The following is a 20,569-nucleotide window of genomic DNA, read 5'->3' on the forward strand; positions in this document are numbered from 1 at the left end:
TTAAGAACATATGAGAAGCATGAGTAAGAGATGACAGAAAGAACCCCTGCTGCCACCAACCTCCTACCCATGGCCATTGCATGCACATTCACACACAACAGCCACAAGTTTGGGGGGGGGGGTACCAAGAATAGTCAATACCATGAAACCCCAGCCTGAGGCGACTGCAGCCTTGGACTTGGGGTGGTGGGGGGTAACCTATTTGTGATCGGAAGGATGAAGAGTGAGAGGGTGAGTGGGCAGCTTGATGAAGACTAAGAAGGTGACTGAGCTAAATGGCTCCCAATTGGATGACACACTCAGATGGCCTCTGCCTCCTCCTGCCAATAAAGCTCATATTCTGATCACCCACTAGCTAGCCCAGAGGGGATCGAAGAAGCCTCACTCTTTATATGCTCCTTGTGGACTCCCATCATGCAGCTCTCATAGACATGAGCACCAGCTGCCCTTTCAGGCTGCTTTCCTTTGATACACCTGGTGACTCCATGTGGGTTACAGCAGTAGGAGTAAGAGGCAAAGAAAACCCATGAGTCCATCAGGGGTCATGGTGGCAGCATTCAAGAGGAGGTAAAGAAGGGATTTCCATTCACCATACACTTCTAATGACCCCTCTGCATTTACTCTGGCAGCCTTCCCAAGCACCTTCTGTTCATGGTGCCCAGCCTCTCTACATATGTACCAGTTATGGGGAGAGACAAATTAGAGGCAAGGAGGCAAGCAAGTCCCTCAGGGATCATAATAGCAGCATCAAAGACGGTGTGCAGCTGAGGAGTGAGGGAAGACGTTTATCCACTTTCACAGGGGTCCTGCACCTCTAAGCATTGTGAATGTATGTGTATGTGGACAACTGTGTATATTGCGAAGGTAGTATTCCCTGGAAAGTAGAATTTTGTACTGCTGTTTGATAAATTTGGGGTAGTTTCTGAGCAAAAAGACCAGACCAGGCTTACAGACAGATGGAAAGAAAGGAGGTAAAGAAATGTATACCTAGACAAATGGATTGGGACAAATAAACTTCAATAATTATTCCATTACATCTTTGAACTGTCATTTCCTAATGGCTCTGCCCCATAGGCTATTATATGAATGACAATCAATCTGCTCTATATTTCCAATGGTACAAGTTATTAGGAATGCAGGTACTGGCTGAAATCCTAGAAATACTTGGCATCTGATCAGTACAGAAGTGTATCTCACAACTACAAACACCACAGAACTATTTTATTTGTTATTCTTTCTTCATTAAATTTATTTATTAAACTATTTTTATCCTGCCCATTACTGTTAGATCTCTGGACACCAATCAAAGAAAATACATCACAGAAAATGAAACAATAACATAATTTAATAATAAACCAATTTAAAGAGTATATGAAATAGGCTATCAAGTTACAACGGCAGAGAAAGCTAAAATAGTTAAAACCAATAGATGTACATGTTTAAAGGAAGGTATGGGATATAAAGACTTTACAAAAAGTAGTATGTTGACTTAGCATTTAAAATAAATCATCACTGGTGGCAATTAGTTCTCAGAGATGAGGACATTCTCTAAATAAGATGTCAAAAACAAGTATGCCTTCTACCACCTCCCTGTGTGATGTATTGTTTCCACTAGTCAGGCATGGCAGGCCCCTCTTGTAAATTTCAGTTTTGGGCAGGTAAAACTGTCAGCTCACCACAGCCGCTCCTGAATGAACACACGAGACTCTCTGTGGTATCACCAGGAACTTTTACTGTAGGAAACATGAACATCAGAAAAGCCAAGAATGGGATACTACGGCCAACCCTCCTTTATATACCCTCCCCCTCATTTGAACAGTCTCTTCCCGCTCAGTAAAACCCCGCGCAAATTCCCCGCCAAGTCCAGCAGCCGTTTCTTCTCCAAGTCCTGAGCCGCAGGTGTCTTATCAATGTCAGTGACCCTGAAACTCAGAGCCACATCCAGGCTCTAGTAGCAGGGTTCTGACATGGCGTCCTCCTCCCCTTCGTCCTGGAAGGAAAAGATTAAACACCACTATTGTTCTCCGCTGTCCAGAGTTCCTTTATACTTTTTTAACAGGCTGCAATGGAATACCGGATGTACCTTTCCTAGGTCCTTTGGTAGCCTCAGCTCATAGGTCACTTCGTTTATTCTTTTTGCTACCCTGAATGGCCCTATATAGCGTGGAGCCAATTTCTTGGATGGGAACCCCAATTTCAGGTTTTTTGTACTCAGCCAAACCAGATCTCCTTCGCCCAATTTGTCCCCCTCTCGGCGCCTACGATCCGCAAAGAGCTTGTACTTCTTTTGTGTTTCCCGCAATGCCTCTACCACGGTTTGCCACCCTTGCTTGATTTTGGCCGGCCATTCCTCGTCGGTCTGGCCCTCCCCTTCCTTCCACTCGGGTAGCCTGGGGAAAGGTGCCACCTCCTGTCCGTATACTATTTCGAATGGGGCACGACCTGTGGCCGAATGTACGGCCCCGTTAAAAGCCATCTCAGCAAACGGAAGAAGGTCCGCCCAATCATCCTGTCTATAATTGGTGTACATCCTTAAGAATTGGCACAGTGTCTGTTGGGTACGTTCGACCCCCCCGTTGGTCGCGGGATGAAAGGCCGAGCTCAGGTTCCTTTCTGCTCCTAACAGCTGTAAGAATTTTCCCCAAAATTTTGCAGTAAATTGGACTCCCCGGTCACTAATTATCTTGTCGGGACACCCATGTAGGCGATATACATGCTTCACATACAAATCAGCAAGTTTTTCAGCTGAAGGGAGTTTTGGCAGGGCCACAAAGTGTGCCTGTTTTGAGAATAGGTCCAATATTGTCCAAATGTATCTGTGGCCTCTGCTGGGGGGTAGTTCGCCTACAAAATCCATGGCTACGCATTCCCATGGCCTCATGGGCTCCACCACCTTCTGCAATAGCCCCTGGGGCTTCCCCGGTGGTGTTTTTCCCTCTGCACATAATTCACACTGCGTGACGTACCCCCTGGCGTCTTTCCTCATTCCGGGCCACCAGCATTGTTTGGCCAACAGTTTAATAGTCCTGGTGGGGCCTAGATGACCCGCACCCTTGTTATCATGGTACTTCCTTAACATTTCTCGTCTTAAACATTCAGGAATATACAATTTCTTATTTACAAACACCAAATCCCCACACAATTCTCCCTTTTCTTTGTTAGTTTGTAACCATTTGTCCATTCCATACGCTCGCTTCAACTCTTCCTCCCATATTTCTGTGTCAGCTCACCACAGCCGCTCCTGAATGAACACACGAGACTCTCTGTGGTATCACCAGGAACTTTTACTGTAGGAAACATGAACATCAGAAAAGCCAAGAATGGGATACTACGGCCAACCCTCCTTTATATACCCTCCCCCTCATTTGAACAGTCTCTTCCCGCTCAGTAAAACCCCGCGCAAATTCCCCGCCAAGTCCAGCAGCCGTTTCTTCTCCAAGTCCTGAGCCGCAGGTGTCTTATCAATGTCAGTGACCCTGAAACTCAGAGCCACATCCAGGCTCTAGTAGCAGGGTTCTGACATAAAACTATCAAAGGTAAAGTATCAAAGGCCCAAGCCATTTAGTATTTGAACATCACTGCCAGCCAGTTTTATGAATTCAGGTGGAAAGCAAACTAGTAGGCAGTTCATATCTTAATACTAGAAGCATACTTTGTCTTGGAGAAAAGAAGACTGAGAAGGGACATGATAGCCTTGTTTAAATATTTGAAAGGATATTTGCTTTCTACTGCTCTGGAGACTGGGACACAGAGCAATGGATTCAAATTGCAAGAAAAAATATTCCACTTAGACATTAGGAAGAGCTTCCTGATGGTAAGAGCTGTTTGGCAGTGGGACAGATTTTAGGATGTGGTGGAGTCTGCTTCTCTGGAGGTTTTTAAGCAGAGACTGGATGGCCATCTATTGGGGGTGCTTTGTGTATGTGTTCTTGCAAGGCAAGGGGTTGGATTGGATGGCCCTTAGGTCTCTTCCAACTCTGTGATTATATGATTCTATGATACTCCTATCAACAATCTAGCTGTTTTATTTTAAAACTCTAGCTTCTGAGTCATCTTCAAGGGCAGCCTCACACAGAATACATTACAGTAGACTAACTGGGAAGTTACTAGTGCATGCACAACTGTGGCTGTTACCCTGCCTAAGTGTAAGAGTTGGAATTGGCACCAAGGGCACCATAGTCTATTTCGGCCTCCAATGACAAAGACAGACCAAGGAGTACTGTATTCCCAAATTACACATGATGATGATGATGATGATGATGATGATGATTTTATTTTTATACCCCGCCACACATCTTCTCTTTTGGAGGAATGCAACCATATCAACAGCAGGTCCACATGTGCATGCGTGCACAGATACACTGAAGTATCTATCTGCTCTAGACAAATATGCACTATCCTACCGGAATGTCTGATCCTGATCATACACATTTTAAACATATTATGTGAGATAACAGGATGCCAGGAATAAATTAGCCAGACAAGTTCTCACAAACATTCCTTAAACTCTAGTCAGAATAAGGCTGTAGTAAGAAACAACATGCTCTATTATCACTTACTGGAAAGAAAATTCTGAGATGGAGGCCCACAATCCCAGTGTGCTTCCTGTAGTAGTTTAAGGCGATCCTCTACCGATATCTGTGTGTACAAATATATAGAAGAAAAAATGTTAAAATAATTTGAGATGTTTACACAAACCAGCCATTCTAATGGTCAATATTACAAACAATGTTTTGCGATCATTGCTAGCAAACAGACCTTAGACATACTGCAGATTACACTGTCCATTTACATCTGCCGTCTTGTTTTTAATGTTTAAATACAAGTTCCTAATGATCTTTCTGTAAGCAATGCAAATCAATAACAAATAAGGTTTTCACAGTGACTAATACTGTCCCTTGAAACGTGTGCTTCTCCCTCTCCTCTTTCCTTGTCTAAATGTCTGCAGTCAGCATGCCTCATTTTTAGTCTATTGATCTCACAGCTGCCTTTACAAGGAATCACTTTGGAGCATGCTGCTTTGCTGGTTGAAAGGATGGGCAGACATCCCCCTGATTTACTAATTAAACTGCTCCTGCACATCCAGAGGGAGCCGGGCTGCTCAGTCAAATTTCCGTAAGGCATAAAAATCTCCATAAGGCATTCCAGATACAAAATTACATTGCAAGAAACACACAGATGTCTCTGAAATGTTAGTCATTTCATCTCAAAGGACACACTACTTCTCTGCAGAGAACATCAAAACTCTGCAGGTAGCAGATGTCAAAGATAAAGGAGCATTTCCCCAGCTTTCACACATTTTGCACTTTATTTTTTCCCCTCTTGAGGTTGAAATTTGGCCTTGAGTCAGAAAAGGAAACAAACAGAACTAAGCTGAGATGTACACAAAGCCTTTGGCAAGACTCCGAAGACAGAATAATTATATAAGGCTGTAATTTAGTTCAATAAATTCCCACTAAAGTTTCTTCAAGACCAACTGCAGAAATGTTTTGGGAGTGGCATAGGAATCAATTTGACTCCACGTAAAATCTGATATTATAAAAAAGAGGGTACTCCAGGTAGCACTACATCCTGCTGTGCCTTATAATGATGAAAAGCAGAGATACTACAATTTAAGTTGTAAATTTTAATCTGTACTTTATCAATTGATTTTAACTTGTATTTAACCCTGTGTATTTTGCTCTATGTCTTTTAATAGCGTTTTATCTCTTGTTTTAATGATGTTGTATGCTGCCTCGAACCGCAGATAGAGGTGGGTAATAAATTCATTGTTGTTGCTATTATTATTATTATTTAACTTTTTTCTTAACTGTATCTAATACCTAAAATGCATCAACTAGGTTAGAAGTGACCTCAAAGTATTCTTGTGGATATCCAAAATGGCCCAAGTATGGCCTGAGCATGCTGCTAAATGAGACTACACCAATCTCATGGCAGACCCATGACAGACCCAGAACTTGACAGAAAGCAGACAATTCTGAGCCCATCCTGGAAAAGCTTCTGCCTTAATTAGAAACTAAGGTTCATCCTTCTTTCTGACTACTTGCCTATATCATTCAACATAAGCCAGACCAGACACAGATGCATTTGCCATACGACAGAATAAGCACAGGACAAAAGGAAACAGTGGTAGTGTAAGTAGACTCACTGGCTTTATACATTGTCCTGGTATGTTTAGAAACAGAGAGAAAAAGAAAGGGGGGGGGGGACAAATAAATAAATAAATGGCAACTGCTAATAATCATGATTTATGATGATATTCTAGAACACTATACTATATATATGGAATATGTACATGCAAATATAGTGTGAAACAAAGTGACAAAACAGGATAGCAGTCAAAAGAATGAAAATTGATTTAGGGAGATGTTTCTTGTTCAACAGTGAAGTGGAGCAACAAGGAAGAATAATTCATGTCAGATTGCCCCTTTTCCACTGTTGGAAAAAATGTTCTTCCACTGTATTTTGTTTTGTTTTTCTAAGGCAGCTAATTATGATAAGCAGACTGACAATTCCAGCTGCATTACTTTTGTATTACAGACACTTATTCTTAATATAACATTAAGAATCAGCACCTGAGATTTAAGTTTTCTCCTGCTTCCCATCTTTACAGCTAGTAATTTTAAATAAAACATTAAGAATTGACAGCTGAGTTTTAATGTGATTATGATTGATACTAATTTATTTCCACCTTCTTCCCAAGAATGGGATTCATGGCAGCTTACAATTTACCTGGTTTAAAAAGAGCAATACAAAAGTTGAAAGAAAATTAAAGAGTAACATTGTGGTAAAAACAGAATTAAAATACAGTAAACACACTAAATGGCCTTTAAAACTCATTTCCCCTCCCCCTACTGAGAAGCCCTTCTTCCTTGTTTCCAGCCAATATGAAGGTGGTAGGACAAAGAGAATGGCCACTCCAGAAGATCTTAAAGCTTGGATAGGATCATATAAGGAAATATGATCCTTCAAACTGCCTGGGTCCAAGCCTTACAGGACTTCATACGTCATCACTAGCATATTGGTTTATAGCTTCCTCTTTCTCCTCTCATAGCCATGTGAGTCAGATATTGTTTGTTTGTTTTAAACTCTGAGGGCAACCTCATTTTGATAGAGCTGTATGTAAGCTTCTCTGGTACCTTTTCCAGCTGAAAAGCTGGGTATAAAAAAGTCTTAGAGAACAAATCAATCAATAAAGGACTGACTCATATTGCAAAAGAAAAGAAGCATAAGATGAGCATTTTGCCAACTCCTAATCCACTGTGGAGAAGAGGATACCTGTAAAAGTTTCCAGCGCATATTGAGATCATCAAGTTGCCGTGATATCTTTAAGGATGGGTGGAGATCAAGTGGAGAGAGCTGACTGGATAAATCATTGACAGCTTTAACTTTCAAGCTGATTGGTGCAATTTCTTCTCTAAATACCTAGAACAGAAAATACACACTAGCTTCAATAAATTACCTTAATAAGCAGAGTCACCTTCTGTTATATAACACAGGCAAACACACTCATTCATTCTGTCTCTATGAAACTTTTTATTCAGTGACCACATCTCTGGATAAGTTTAAGTGGTATTTACTGTAACTTCTAAACATAACTCGCAAATGCAGAAAGTTTTCTACTTAAGATTGACATTTTAATTTTTTTTTCAAATATGGTTTCCATACCTATAAAGTGTCACCAAAATTATGTAATGAAGGGAGGAAAATGAGTCAAATAAATCATAGAGTTCTTCATATTCACCTGGAGCCTTTCTACATTGGCCCTAAATTCCAAACTCAACACGAAATTACTCCTAACTGTACAGGGTCTTCTAATACACAATGCAGGGTAAAATCGGTTAACACAGTTTTACCCCATGTTATGAGAAATAGTTCAATGCTATGGGGTTATGGTGGAACTTTGGAGCAGCCCCGCACTTCATGATTAGTGTGGACAGCTTAACCAGCTCTAATCCAAACTGTGGAATCACTGTCTACTCAGGCCAGTGCCACCATAACCCTTTCTCTGAACTTCATGGCACAGGTTAAAGAGCTGGATTGGTTCTGTACCACCTTCAGCAAAGAGATATGGAGCTCCAGAGAGATCCTGGTTATTGCATGGGCATCTTTGCTGATATCAGCAAATGTACCAGGCAATGGTCAGGACTTCTCTGGAATTCCATGGCAGTCCAGCAGCGGCAACACTGAGATAAGGTGACAGTCCAGTGGGGCCAAACCAGTTTCAGCCTCGCTGGATTGTCTGGCCTCTGTTCTGCTGCTGCTACTGAACAGAAATGTGTAGTGTAATTGCCCCAGGGCCAGTCCAGAGTACTGCTCCTCCAGACTGGTCTTGGATTTAAGTGATTCGTGTAAATAAGCCCTAGGTGTCAAAACTCACTGCAGTTCAACTTATTCAACATCTTTTCTTAGTTACTATACTGAGTGGTAACACTCTGCTTCCATAAATAAAAAAATTAGGTTTGCTTATTAGCTAAAGTTCACAAAACTACTATAATTTTGGGTTGTTGTGTATTTTTCGGGCTGTATGGCCATGTTCCAGAAGCATTCTCTCCTGATGTTTTGCCCACATCTATGGCAGGCATCCTCAGAGCTTGTGAGGTACTTCTCAACCTCTGAGGATGCCTGCCATAGATGTGGGTGAAATATCAGGAGAGAATGCTTCTGGAACATGGCCATTCAGCCCAGAAAATGCACCTAGTGATTCCGGCCATGAAAGCCTTCGACAACATACTATATTTTTCTACTTTTATTTGCTGATTGGTTAATCCAAATTTTCACTTTGACTTTGAAATTGACAATAGACCAAGATAATCCTCCAGAAATGCTCTTGTTTTCCACATGATGAAAACATCATAAGCTTTCCTTTCCTTTATACAAATGTCATTACAACTACCTTTTTAATGTAGAAAGAAAGAGGCATTCATAGTGAGCATTCTTGTATATTTATGTTAAAATGGGGGAGTCTTTATATCACATTTAACTCAGCAACAGGGGAGATATAAATTAAACAATGTAGGTTTATAAATCAATCCACTGAATTCACCGTAGCTTCAACTTTATTTGAAAACAAGAATGACACATGGAGAGAGTGTAGTGCATTTGCGTGTAATGCTACATTACCCTGAAACATTCCAATTTATTATTTTCCATTTTATCTATAAAAGGACAGATAATAAGCTTTAGTTCCAGTTCTAAAATACCCAATAACATCAGAATTCTATCACAGTAAACTTTCTGCCTTAGGTTCTGTCAGCTATGATTCTGAGCTTATAGCACTATGACATATGAAAGCCTATGCTTGCATAGTGGAACATGTTGGAAGTTCAAAGACAAAGCAGAATTATTTTGCTTCTTCATGCTGAGGTAACCATAAGATCTCCTGGTACTGAAAGTCTGCAACTGTGCTTATATTCTACATTTCCATTCAACATCAAACAAAAAAGGACAAACGCTGTTGGGTGCTGCTTGCTTGAGAAATACAGGACTATAGTTGAAATGACAAACTCTTGATACAAAAATCAAAATCTTTTCCCCATCACAGACCTTCCAAAATAACAATGCCTTTGTCTTTCCTAAGCATCTGGAATGTCAAGCCAATGTGGTTTTTTTTTTTTAGACAAATGTACCCAGGAAGCAGTTTCACTAGATACCTTTAGTTACCTGTTCCCCCTTGGACCCATGTCAAACTTCCTCAACCTGCCTTCTACTACCCTATGCCCCCAGCTGCCACAATAACGCCATTTCTAAAAATAATATGTTTTAAAATTATATTGTTATATTGTGCATTTCTTCATGGCGAAGGACATGAAATATAACTGCTTCATTTATGTTATTGATTCAGGCCTTTTGTTCTGGACAAAAGAATAGGAGGGAATGCAAACAGTTAGGATTTTACAAATGACTTTGCACTGTTAGCATTTAATTTTCATAGATACATTAGTTCAGCCTTTGGGCCCCCAGGTGTTTTGGACTTCAACTCCCAGAAATCCCAGCCAGCTTACCAGCTGTTAGGAACTGTGGGAGCTGAAGTCCAAAACACCTGGAGGCCCAAAGGTTGGGAACCACTTCATTAGTTGAATGTGCATTATATTCAAAAGGAGGTATGTGCTTACTGTTGTCTTATCAATGTGATCCTGGAATGAGTCAGTCAATGCTTCCCCAATAGGTTTCCAACCGTTTCTCACATTCTCTGCATCTCTCAAGTCAGCATCTAAGTCATCCATAGAACACTGCAAATCCTTCAGTTTTTCTAACGCCTTTTCTACTTGATTCTGCCAACTGTTGGCACAAGAACTAAGGCTTTCCCACTTCTCTTTCACTTCCGCAGACTGCTTACGCATCGCTTTGGCAATCTTCTGTGCTTTTTCTTCAGGGGTCAACTCTGTAATGAAATTATTTTTATTAGTAGTATTACTGCACTTTTGAAAGAATAAGGATTTATGTAGAACTGAAAAGATACATTGCTCCTCACATACCCCTTTTAACAATACACGTGTTTTCAGTTGTATCAAGCTGTGGTCTGAAACAGCCTTTCTTTGCTAGTGTTCATTGAGTTGACTCTCAATAGAAGATTAAATTCACAAGGGAAAAAGCTGAAGGGCTTTTCATGAAGATTGTTCAAACAAGCAAGTATCAAATTAAAACCCAACTGCTTTGATACGTCAATGGGATCTGGACTAAATATATGGGAAAAGTGGAAAGGGAAATACTGGAGGTCCTGCAAAGAGTGTTCCATGCTATTGTAGCAATAATAACAGAAAAAATATCTGTTTACTGCAGAAGCGGCTTGCCTGCCACTAATCAGAAAACAAGAGCATTAATTGAAGAAACATATTAAAAAGCTGGGGATGTTAATGCTACTTGTCATATTAACTCCTAACAATAACAGACAAATTAAAACTATTAATCCATGCATATTTAACACTGCTCACTAGAAATATATAACACAAATACTAGAGATATTTCTTCTGAGTTCATAATTTGGCAGGCTCAGTAATGCTTGTCTTGAAAGAAAGTCAAGTTCAACACTTCTTTTCTGCTTTCGCTTTGAGTGATCAGGGAAAGGCATTCTTTTTTTAAAGAAAATGTCTATGAAAAAGACAGAGATGGAGGCTAAAATCCCAAGTGTGTAGAAAACTCCATAAACAATGCCCATTCCCTTCAAAATGGGAATATACCCTTCTCTATGTCCTTGTTCTGAATTGAGCTTGGAAATGTCATTTTGGTACCTCAGCCCTTGGAATCCCTTAACTGGATTGACCAAAGTCCATGATATCTGGAAGATTCTAGGACTTGTAATCTCAAAAGGTAACATTTCTAAGGTATGGTTCTAAATCCAAAGGACACCTCTTGAAAGCCAAGATGAAGGAGGAGATCTTAACAATGGGACTGCTTTGAATAGCTGTCCCTGTGGAAGTGCTGACAAGCACTTGGGGGGGGGGGGGGGCAGGGAGGCAAGAACAAAATATAACATTCACAAAACAGCTATATCTTTTTTGGGTTAACTAAAAAAGCACAAAATAATGTACATCATGCAAACTTTGGAAGGTCCACTGGTTTGTTCATCAGACAAAGGGACTAAAAATCATACAGAAGAGGGAAAACTTCAGTATTTGTTACAGGCCCACATCTTCCCTTAAGATGTAACTTCTATTGCCATGCAAGATGGTTTAGAATAGTGGTTCTGAACTTTTATTCTCCAGGTATAAGGGATATCAGTTCCCAGAATTCCTGAAAGTTAGCCAAGGTACCTGAAGCTTCTGAGAGTCGAAGTTCCAAACACCTGGAGGACCAAAAGTTGGGAACTGGAGAGGAACAGGGCAAGAAAAAACAAAAAGTAGTAGAATCCAGGTAATCAATTTTCAACTCCATGAGCAATACAATACTTTGCTACTTGTAGTACGAAGGGAGTTATATATATGATTGTTTGCGAGTGCAACTTAGCATATATTGGTCAGACTCAACGGTCAGTAAAATCACGAATCATTGAACATAAAAGCAGAATTAGGAATCTGTCGAGGGAATCAAACATTTTCATGATCACCAACACAGTCCAGATTCATTTAAATTCCACATATTAGAAGTGGTGACACAAACTTCTGACATGGATTACAATATCAAACTCTTACAAAGAGAATCATACTGGGTGTTTAAGTTACAAACTGAGCACCCCCGAGGTCTTAATGAACATAATTTATATAATTACTTCATGTGAATCTGTACTTGGTATTTCTTACCACACTATAAATTCCAACCAAACTGGGAGAACCACCAGCACCATCTAGTGTTGATTAACACATATATTAATATACTCAGTAACCCCATATTGCTTTAAATGCTACCTGAAATCATCCCACCTGATGACAAAACTTCCCATTATATTGTGAGGTTACCAAATAACAGTTTATACTCGCTATAAGAATCAACCAAGAGCCAGCAGAGTATCAACACTGTGAGTATATAAATAAGATACTATCTTAATTGAAACTTAAAAATCTTAAATTATGTTATAGCCACTGTTTGTTCCTTTTATTTAGACCCACTCTAAAAAAAAAGAGAGAGAAGAAGACATAAAAACACAACTAGAAAGAGGAGCATAAAGGGTATACATATGAATGTACTATTGTAAGTCTCTATGTCAAATTTATAATGACATTTATGTGGTTATGTTATATGTTTTTGGTTAATTCATTATAATTTTCCCAGATAAATTCACTTGAAGAAGACCTAGTCGAAACCGGTCGTGATCTACTGTGACCTACTTGCTCTTCAGCACAATGAGCTGATTGAATAAGTGAACAACTATATATAGAACATATATTGTTGAGCTACAGTCATTGTTGATGTATGGATTATGTTTATTACAATTGTGAATTCTGAACATATTGTATTTTATTCTATATGAGTTTTTACGTTATACCTGTTAACTGAACATTGCTAAAGCAATTACTACATTTGTGGGCATCTATTACCTTTGTGCATAACCAGGAACCCATTTACTTAACAATACAAAATGAGAGCTTCACAGATTGGAAGGGGGGGGGGGTCCTTAGCAGCAGCTTCTCTGCGAATGGCACTTGAAAGGAGAAAGCATCTTGAAGATGGGGGAGGGGAATGGATGAGGAGTGTCAATTTATTTCTAAGACTCTATTGAGCTAAGAGAAAAAAATGAAGTAACTTCCAATCTAAAAAGTCAGTTTCTAAGTTTATCCAATGCAAGGAAGAGGAAAAGACATTATGCACTGGCTCATAATGACCATGTCATAATGTTGGGGCCAGGCAATGTCCTAAGAGTGACCTAAAGCATGTAGACCTGCCCACGGTTTTCATGTATTTATTTACTATACTTTTACCCCACTCTTCTCATGCCGAAAGGAACTCAAAGCAGCTTACAAAGTGGACACATCAGTGCCACATTGTAAAAACACAGTGTACAAATACATTCATTTCAGTTTGAGTTTAAGTATGTTTCCATAATTTTCTTTTTTTACTGTTTTAAAGTAGATCCATCTTTAGTACATATTTGAGTATTACTTTGGAGTTTAATTTAGGGCTGAGCACAATCTAAAAGAAAAGAACCAAACACACAAAGCATGGGGGCATTACTGTGTTGAATACATCTCTTAGAATTCCCAAGCCAACATGGCCAATCCTATCCTGGCTAAGTCATTCTGGGATTTGTAGCCATGGGATCTGTAGCCCAAAAATCAAGATTTCCAAATTCTGCACTAGGAGTGAAATGGAAAGAGGGCATGGTTTTAACCCCGGGCATTAAGTTTTTTTTTTATCTTCTGTAGCTTTCCACAGTAGAGTAATTAAAATAGGTTTCCTCAGATAGTAAGAACTCATCTGAAGGGCAGAATTAATTTAGAGTTCTTCTGTCATGTTTTGTTTGTTTTTTGTCAGGAGCAACCTGAATCGCTTCTGGTGTGAAAAAAACAGTATATACAAATTGCTTTCTTCTCTTTATGTGATATGATTTTTTAAAAACAATGCTGATTATATTTTCACCATCTCAAAAAACTGGAAAAGGTTTCTGTTCATCAATCCATTTTTTTATTAAAGAAGATAACATGCTATCTCATGTTGCAGTCTGAATGCAGTGGACTCTATCTATCTGCCCTTCCTTGCAGGCGTGATTGGCAGGGACGAGAGACAGAGCCTTCTCAGTGGTGGCCCCTTGGTTATGGAACTCCCTCCCTGGGGAGATTAGATCAGCCCCCTCCCTCCCTGATCATCCACATAAAAGTGAAGACATGGCTCTTTGACCAAGCCTTCGGAAATCTGGTGCAGTAATAGATATAAAGATATAAAGATACGGAACAGACCAATGGAACGGCCTGGAATATGCCTACAGATCACGTGATTTACTCTGTTGCTCAGAGTCAAATGTTAATGGTTTTAACTGTATTTTAATGTTTTACTTTTAAATTGTTGTTTTTGTACTATGTTTTTAAAGGCATTGAATTGTTGCCATGTTGTGAAGCCGCCTTGAGTCCCCCTCCGGGATTGAGAAAGGCAGAGTAAAAGTACCGTAAATAATAAATAAATAAATAAATTTCACTTTCAGTATTATTTAAATACTGTTAATATGGGTTAAATGCAGTTTCCTACAGTAGATGCAAAGACTGGTATCCTATTCAGCAGCTCCGTATGACATAAGCAGAACTTACAATATCCTAACTACTGGAATTTATATGTGCATTCATGAAAAACTGAGCATGACCTCATGACCACACTTTTGCAATCTAGCAACCTTCCAATCAAAATATTTCTAATGTGCTGGAAGTTGGTTCACTAAAAATGATATCTTTAGCACACTTCTTGATGCTGGGGACAAACATTGTGGCAAAGAAGATCTTCCAGCTGTCTGTTCTGAAGCACTCAGCCACTGGGAGAGTTTTGTAGAGGTCATTAATTAGCAGCTCAACTTTCAGTGGTTCAAAAATCCTTAGGTCAGTGCTGTTACACTGAAAATATAGGTTATAGTGAAGGGAATTGTCAGCTGTAGTTCTGATAACACAGTTCTCTCTTCAGTTACAATGATGATGTAGTCATGGCCATTGGAAAAGGGGTGGGAAAAGGTTAGACAACAGAGTGGAAGCAGTTTTTAATTCTGGCCTTTAAACTGTGTGATTGAAGCTGGACCTTTTCATTTGTTTGGGCTTCAGATTCCACCAGCTCCAGTCATCACAGCCCACTTTAAGGCATTATTAGAAGAGTAAACCAAAATATCTGGAGGACATCAGAAAAGAGAAGGGTGCTTTAGTCCTTCCCTTCCATTAAGCTGTAGTATTTAATTCCAGCAACTTTAATGTGGTTGCACCATATACATTTCTCACAGACCCACATGCAGTCAAAAGCCAGTCTCTTCCTCTGAGGCACATCAGCCAAAGGTCTTGCAAAGGTAGATAGAATATATTGAAATGTATTTGGTAAACAAGGAATAAAATGCATCCCATAGCCTGAAAAAGTTTAATTGACAGTTAAAGTAGGCCTGCCAGATCTATGGACTCTGCATCATGGAGTCCACCAATCATGGTTTGAAAATGTTTTTTAAAATCCATAAAGCATATCTTACTTTTGACATTTTATATAAGGGACATCATTTTACTGAACCATTACATATAATGGAACTTGAGGATTCATAGATTTTGTTACCCAAGGAGAGGGGGGGATCCTGAAACCAAACACAGTGGATACCAAATTAAAGAATGGTTTGGCTTTCTTTTGAATATATGTAATTACACTGGTCAGGATCTTTGATGGAATTTCTCCCTGCAGTAGAACTGGGAAAGTGGGGAGCCACCTGCCCTCTGCTCTTGGAACCTGCTAAAGATGGGTGGAAACTCACACTTTTGGAAAGTGAAAGGCACTATCATGGGGATGAGAGAAAAATAAACTTCTGGTTCCCAACTTTTGGTTCTCCAGTTGTTTTGGACTTCAACTCCCAGAAATTCAGCCAACTTATCAGCTGTTAGGAATTGTGGGAGCTGAAGTCCAAAGTACCACTGCCCTAGAGGGTGCCCCCTAATATGTGTTTTTGACATGTTTCCATGTTGATTTTTCTGTATAGAATAGTGCCTCAAATAAATACATAAATCTCTTTACTTGACCTAAGGATAAGGGCTTTTGGCATTCAACTATCGAACGTAAAGACCATGCCATGCATATAAGCACTCCCAGAGAATCAAAAATAGCTTAAGGTGAGATTTGTAATAGTTTAATATCTTGTGTGGGTGTGAGCTTTTGCTGTAATCACTCCCAATAAATTTGGTTATAAAACTTTTAAAGCAACCTTTGGAGATGAAACATGCCATAACAAATGCTGCCCTATGGCAACTGTGACTCTGTTCTTTAAAACTGAAATATGCAGCCATGCCAGATGTTGCCCAGCATAAATAAAATACATGCATGTAAATCACTTCTAACATACATTTCTCTTATGATTTATTGTGCTTTTTGCACCTGTAATTACAGAGCAGAGCAGATGGTGAATGCTTAATTTAGGACATATCTATCAAAATAACCTTTGATACTGCATAATTACTTGCCATTATCATGGAGATTTCCCAAGTGCTAATAAGCTTGTTTCTAAAACAATTCCTTCTTTTTAACAATTGAAGGTACATAGAATTATGCAGGATTCTGGAAAATTGGGCTTGGATACTGAAGAATTCTGGCAGTATTCTGCAATGTCGAGTGGCAAGGAATGGAATTTTGTGAAGATCAAGAAAGAAGCATACTTTTAGTGAAAGAAATATTCACCATTTTTTTCACCCTCAATAAGAAGGTCCAACAGAGTTACTATTTCAAATCCTGTGTTAGTTCCACCCATCCATTTTCCATAATTAACAAGAGCCCTCTGTGCAAAATGAGTAGCTTGTTCTCAACCATGAAACTGGACTACAACTACAGGGTGAGACAACAGGGAATGAAAGAAATCTACCCCTTGGAAGGACATTTCAAAATTCACTCCTGAAAGTTATTATCATGGGGAAAAGGGGTATCTGCTGAAGCTTTCTCACCAAACCTTGTTTCCACAAGAGGCCAAATTTTCCAAAATTCAATTATTATAGGGACATAAAGTGAAGTGAAATCTTCTGAACAGGGGTACAGACAGCAAGACAAACGTCACAGAGGTGTGAACCCTTCCCTATGTTATCCAAAACTGTGTGTGTGTGTGTGTGTGTGTGTGTGTGTGTGTGGAGTTACACTTAAAACACATACCTCTTCCAACCTACATACAAATTCAACTTAAGAACAAACCTACAGAACTTATCTTATTCACAACTTGGGGACTGCCTGTATATTGTTGATGTAAGAGGAAATTTGAAATGATCTACAATATTTAACATGTCTGCCTTTATGCAGGGGATCACACAAAAGATAAAGTAAAACTGAAAGTAATAGTAAAAGTTTCAATTTTTAAAACTATATTTTTAAAAATCAAGATAGATGGGAAAAGAACACAATTAAGAGCAATGAAGTGAAAAGAAACATTTAAGTGTCAATTTTCAAAGGATATCAAATAAGGAAACCCCTTCGCTGGAGTGAGGGACACAGTGGAAAACGAACCATCTTTTTAAAATTGCTATTCTTTTGGCTGTGTCAATATGTCGCTAGGAGTTTTTAAGTCCTCCAATGTAACTAGAGCGAAGAGCTCTTTCTAGGTAACTCTGAGCCCTCCTGCACAACTCTATGGTCAACTTTCACCAGAAGTTGACCACAGATTCACAACGAAGCACCTAGCAATACCTAGAGAGACCATATTAATCAAATATGTGACTAATCAAATCTGTGAAAGTTAAACCCACAAATGTGGAGGGCTTGTTGTATTTCAGAGCTAAGCTAAGAATAGTGGAATAACATTCTGGTCTTCTTACAGTACTATATCACTTCAGAGTATTGGGACATTTTATTTTCCTCACAAACTGAACAGCCAACTCCATACTTTCTGGAATAAAATGATAAATTCTAAGAGGAGCTTGCACTGGATGTAGTCAATGACAGAGGGGCGGAGGTAATTCTTGACTTTCCTGACCACTCAGGAGCACACTGGCACAGACAACACTTCCACAAGTTATGTCATATATCTTAAAATTTCATTTTTGGTTCATTTTTAAGGAATTGGAGAAGACAAGTCAATGTCCCCTCCAATTCAATGGTAATCTTGACCAACTCATATTGTTTTGGGTTCAGAAGGCAAAGACTCTGAACAAACCTTGCTAAGATTTGGATTGCAGTGCATGCAGTATGAGGCAGTCACAGATGGTTGGCTTCCATGTCAATGGTATGATGAATCCTCCTCAGATCTTAGCTTGAGTTTCGAAAGAAGTTCTCAAGATACTAAACACTAGAGCCAAAAATAGGTTTAAGTGCATACTAAAATGTGGAGCAGATTCATGGGCAAGAGATCTAGCAGCTGCCATGGAGGAGGGTAAATCTTCCCCTGCCTCGAGTCCCAAAGAAAACTGCATTCCTGTAGTTACTATACTATACCACTGTGTACATACTATACCTGTACAATGAAAAACAAAGGCCAGATGTGTAGAAGTGAGACAGAAAAACATTTGCATCTATACAGATTCTTAGGAAAGGGTATGTTTGCAATTTTCAAGGCCTTCTGAATTAGATCCCATATGATTTTAATAAATATGATTAAGTTGGAAGAAGCCAGGTGTTAATTAGCTACTCAAAGCTTGCTTAAGTCTTTAAATGAAGCAATTTACCACGGTACCACTCATGAACCTAATTCTCTCAGCTGATGAATGAATATAGCTGATTGCCATTTCCTTCTCATGCAATCATTTCAATAAATTTGAACTTGGAAAAATATTGTTCATAATAATTCTTTTAATTTAGATGAAAACTGGATTATACATGTAACATCTTATCAAAGCTGCCTAATGTAGCATAGCATGTACATAACTGCTTGAAACAGCTGGGGACATGATCCAGTAAAATAGCCTAATAAAAGGTAGTTTGGGGAAAATGTTTGTTTTAATCAGAAGGTATTCATAATGTAAAACCACAGCAGAAGCAAACCAGAGCTGCATGGACAATTGCCAAAAATTAGATAAAAGATCAATGTAGGCAATACCCTAATGAACATCATGAAATCAAAATTGTTTCCAATTATTGGCAACAAGGAGAATCAGGTTAGGAAAAGTCAGTCATAATATAAGATTATTTAACTTTTACATACAACCAAGTTACCTCACAGGTGCTGCAGTCCTAGGTAGGGGAGGATCACAGCAGTTATTTTGTCTTATTAGTTGGTTGCAGTGACTTGATTTTTTAAATTATTTCTGTCCTTTTTGCATTGATTCCACTGAGTTAATTTTATTATACCAATTCTTGACACATTTAAAGTGGAGTAAGTCTCTCAAAGTCATGAAGGCACTTAAGATCCTGTGATTGACAGAGTCCCCAACAAATCCCAAAAAATGTCAGTTTCCAGTACAGAAGCAATACTACTACATTGGAAGTCTTCTAATGATAAACTCCCCTCTCCACCAGCAAAGAGAGAGATCTGCAGCAATTTCACAGAAAGCATAAGACTGATTAAACCAGTGCTACTCAAAGTGGTGGTACATGGACCACTATCAGTTCATGAGCCATCAGCTGGATTTCCTGAGTGTCTAGGAAATAAAAGAAACCTTATAACCAACTGGCATAAATTAATACAAGTGTACACATGAGGGGGAAAAACCTGTCTTGTACATGAGATAGATTGAGGAACACCAGACTAAACTATTCTTGGTACAATATTATGAATTTTATTAATATTAATCTATTTAATCTACTTTAAAGAGTTTTTTCTTTTCATGCATTTCTCACATAAGCAGTAATTGTGCTGGCTATGCAAAGAGCAACTCTAGTGCTTTTTTAAGAGTATTTTAAAGATGTTTTTAAAGATGTTTTTAAGATGTTTTTAAATTGTTAGATTTTAGCCTGTTCTTGTAAGCTGCCCCGAGCCCTAGGGGAGTGGCAGCATATAAGTTTGAATAACAAATAAATAAAATAAATAATGCTAGCAAAGCTAAGAGCAAACAAGAAAACAATTCTCTTCATAACAGAATGATGCCTGAGAAACACATTTTGGTAGAGGTTCTTACATTGATTTCATTTTTTTAACCCCTTCAGAGAAAAACGCCCCCAAACCATATTATGAATGTTTGAATGATAGATTTTGCAATTCTAATTTTACCACCATCATAAAAATTGCAGAAAAATCTGACCTGCCAGAAAGAGCTGAAAAACTCTATAATATGAAGTGGTAATAAGAAGAAATTTCAAATGCACATAAACAACATTTATAAGACATAGGCCTTCTTAAACCTGGCTCATATTTTTAACAATTTATAAGATCAAAATATCCATTAGAAATTGTAGCCTCACAATTTTTATTTTTATTTAAATAGTGCTTCTGTGGAGTTCCCAAATACTATTTCGTTACATAGAAGCAAACAAATTTGATTCAACTTTTTTTTACTGCAAAGTAGTTCTATCAAAGCAATAATTCTTACATATTCAATAAAAAAATTATTTTAATTTAAGAAAT

General features: G+C 38.7%; 1 protein-coding gene across 5 annotated transcripts in view; it reads right to left on the reverse strand.

Annotated features, from left to right (window-relative positions):
* Window positions 1-20,569, reverse strand: part of utrn (utrophin) — a 456,383-nt gene that overhangs the window by 101,967 nt on the left and 333,847 nt on the right. For all 5 annotated transcript variants that reach the window (XM_062977769.1, XM_016998724.2, XM_062977776.1 and 2 more), the window contains 3 exons: window positions 10,116-10,384; window positions 7,279-7,425; window positions 4,560-4,638 (listed from right to left, as the gene is read on the reverse strand). In XM_062977769.1, the coding sequence (XP_062833839.1) occupies window positions 4,560-4,638; window positions 7,279-7,425; window positions 10,116-10,384 (495 nt within the window). The remainder of the gene's footprint in view (window positions 1-4,559; window positions 4,639-7,278; window positions 7,426-10,115; window positions 10,385-20,569) is intronic.

The sequence above is a fragment of the Anolis carolinensis genome, chromosome 1 (genome assembly GCF_035594765.1).
Source record: "Anolis carolinensis isolate JA03-04 chromosome 1, rAnoCar3.1.pri, whole genome shotgun sequence".
Taxonomy (NCBI): Eukaryota; Metazoa; Chordata; class Lepidosauria; order Squamata; family Dactyloidae; genus Anolis; species Anolis carolinensis.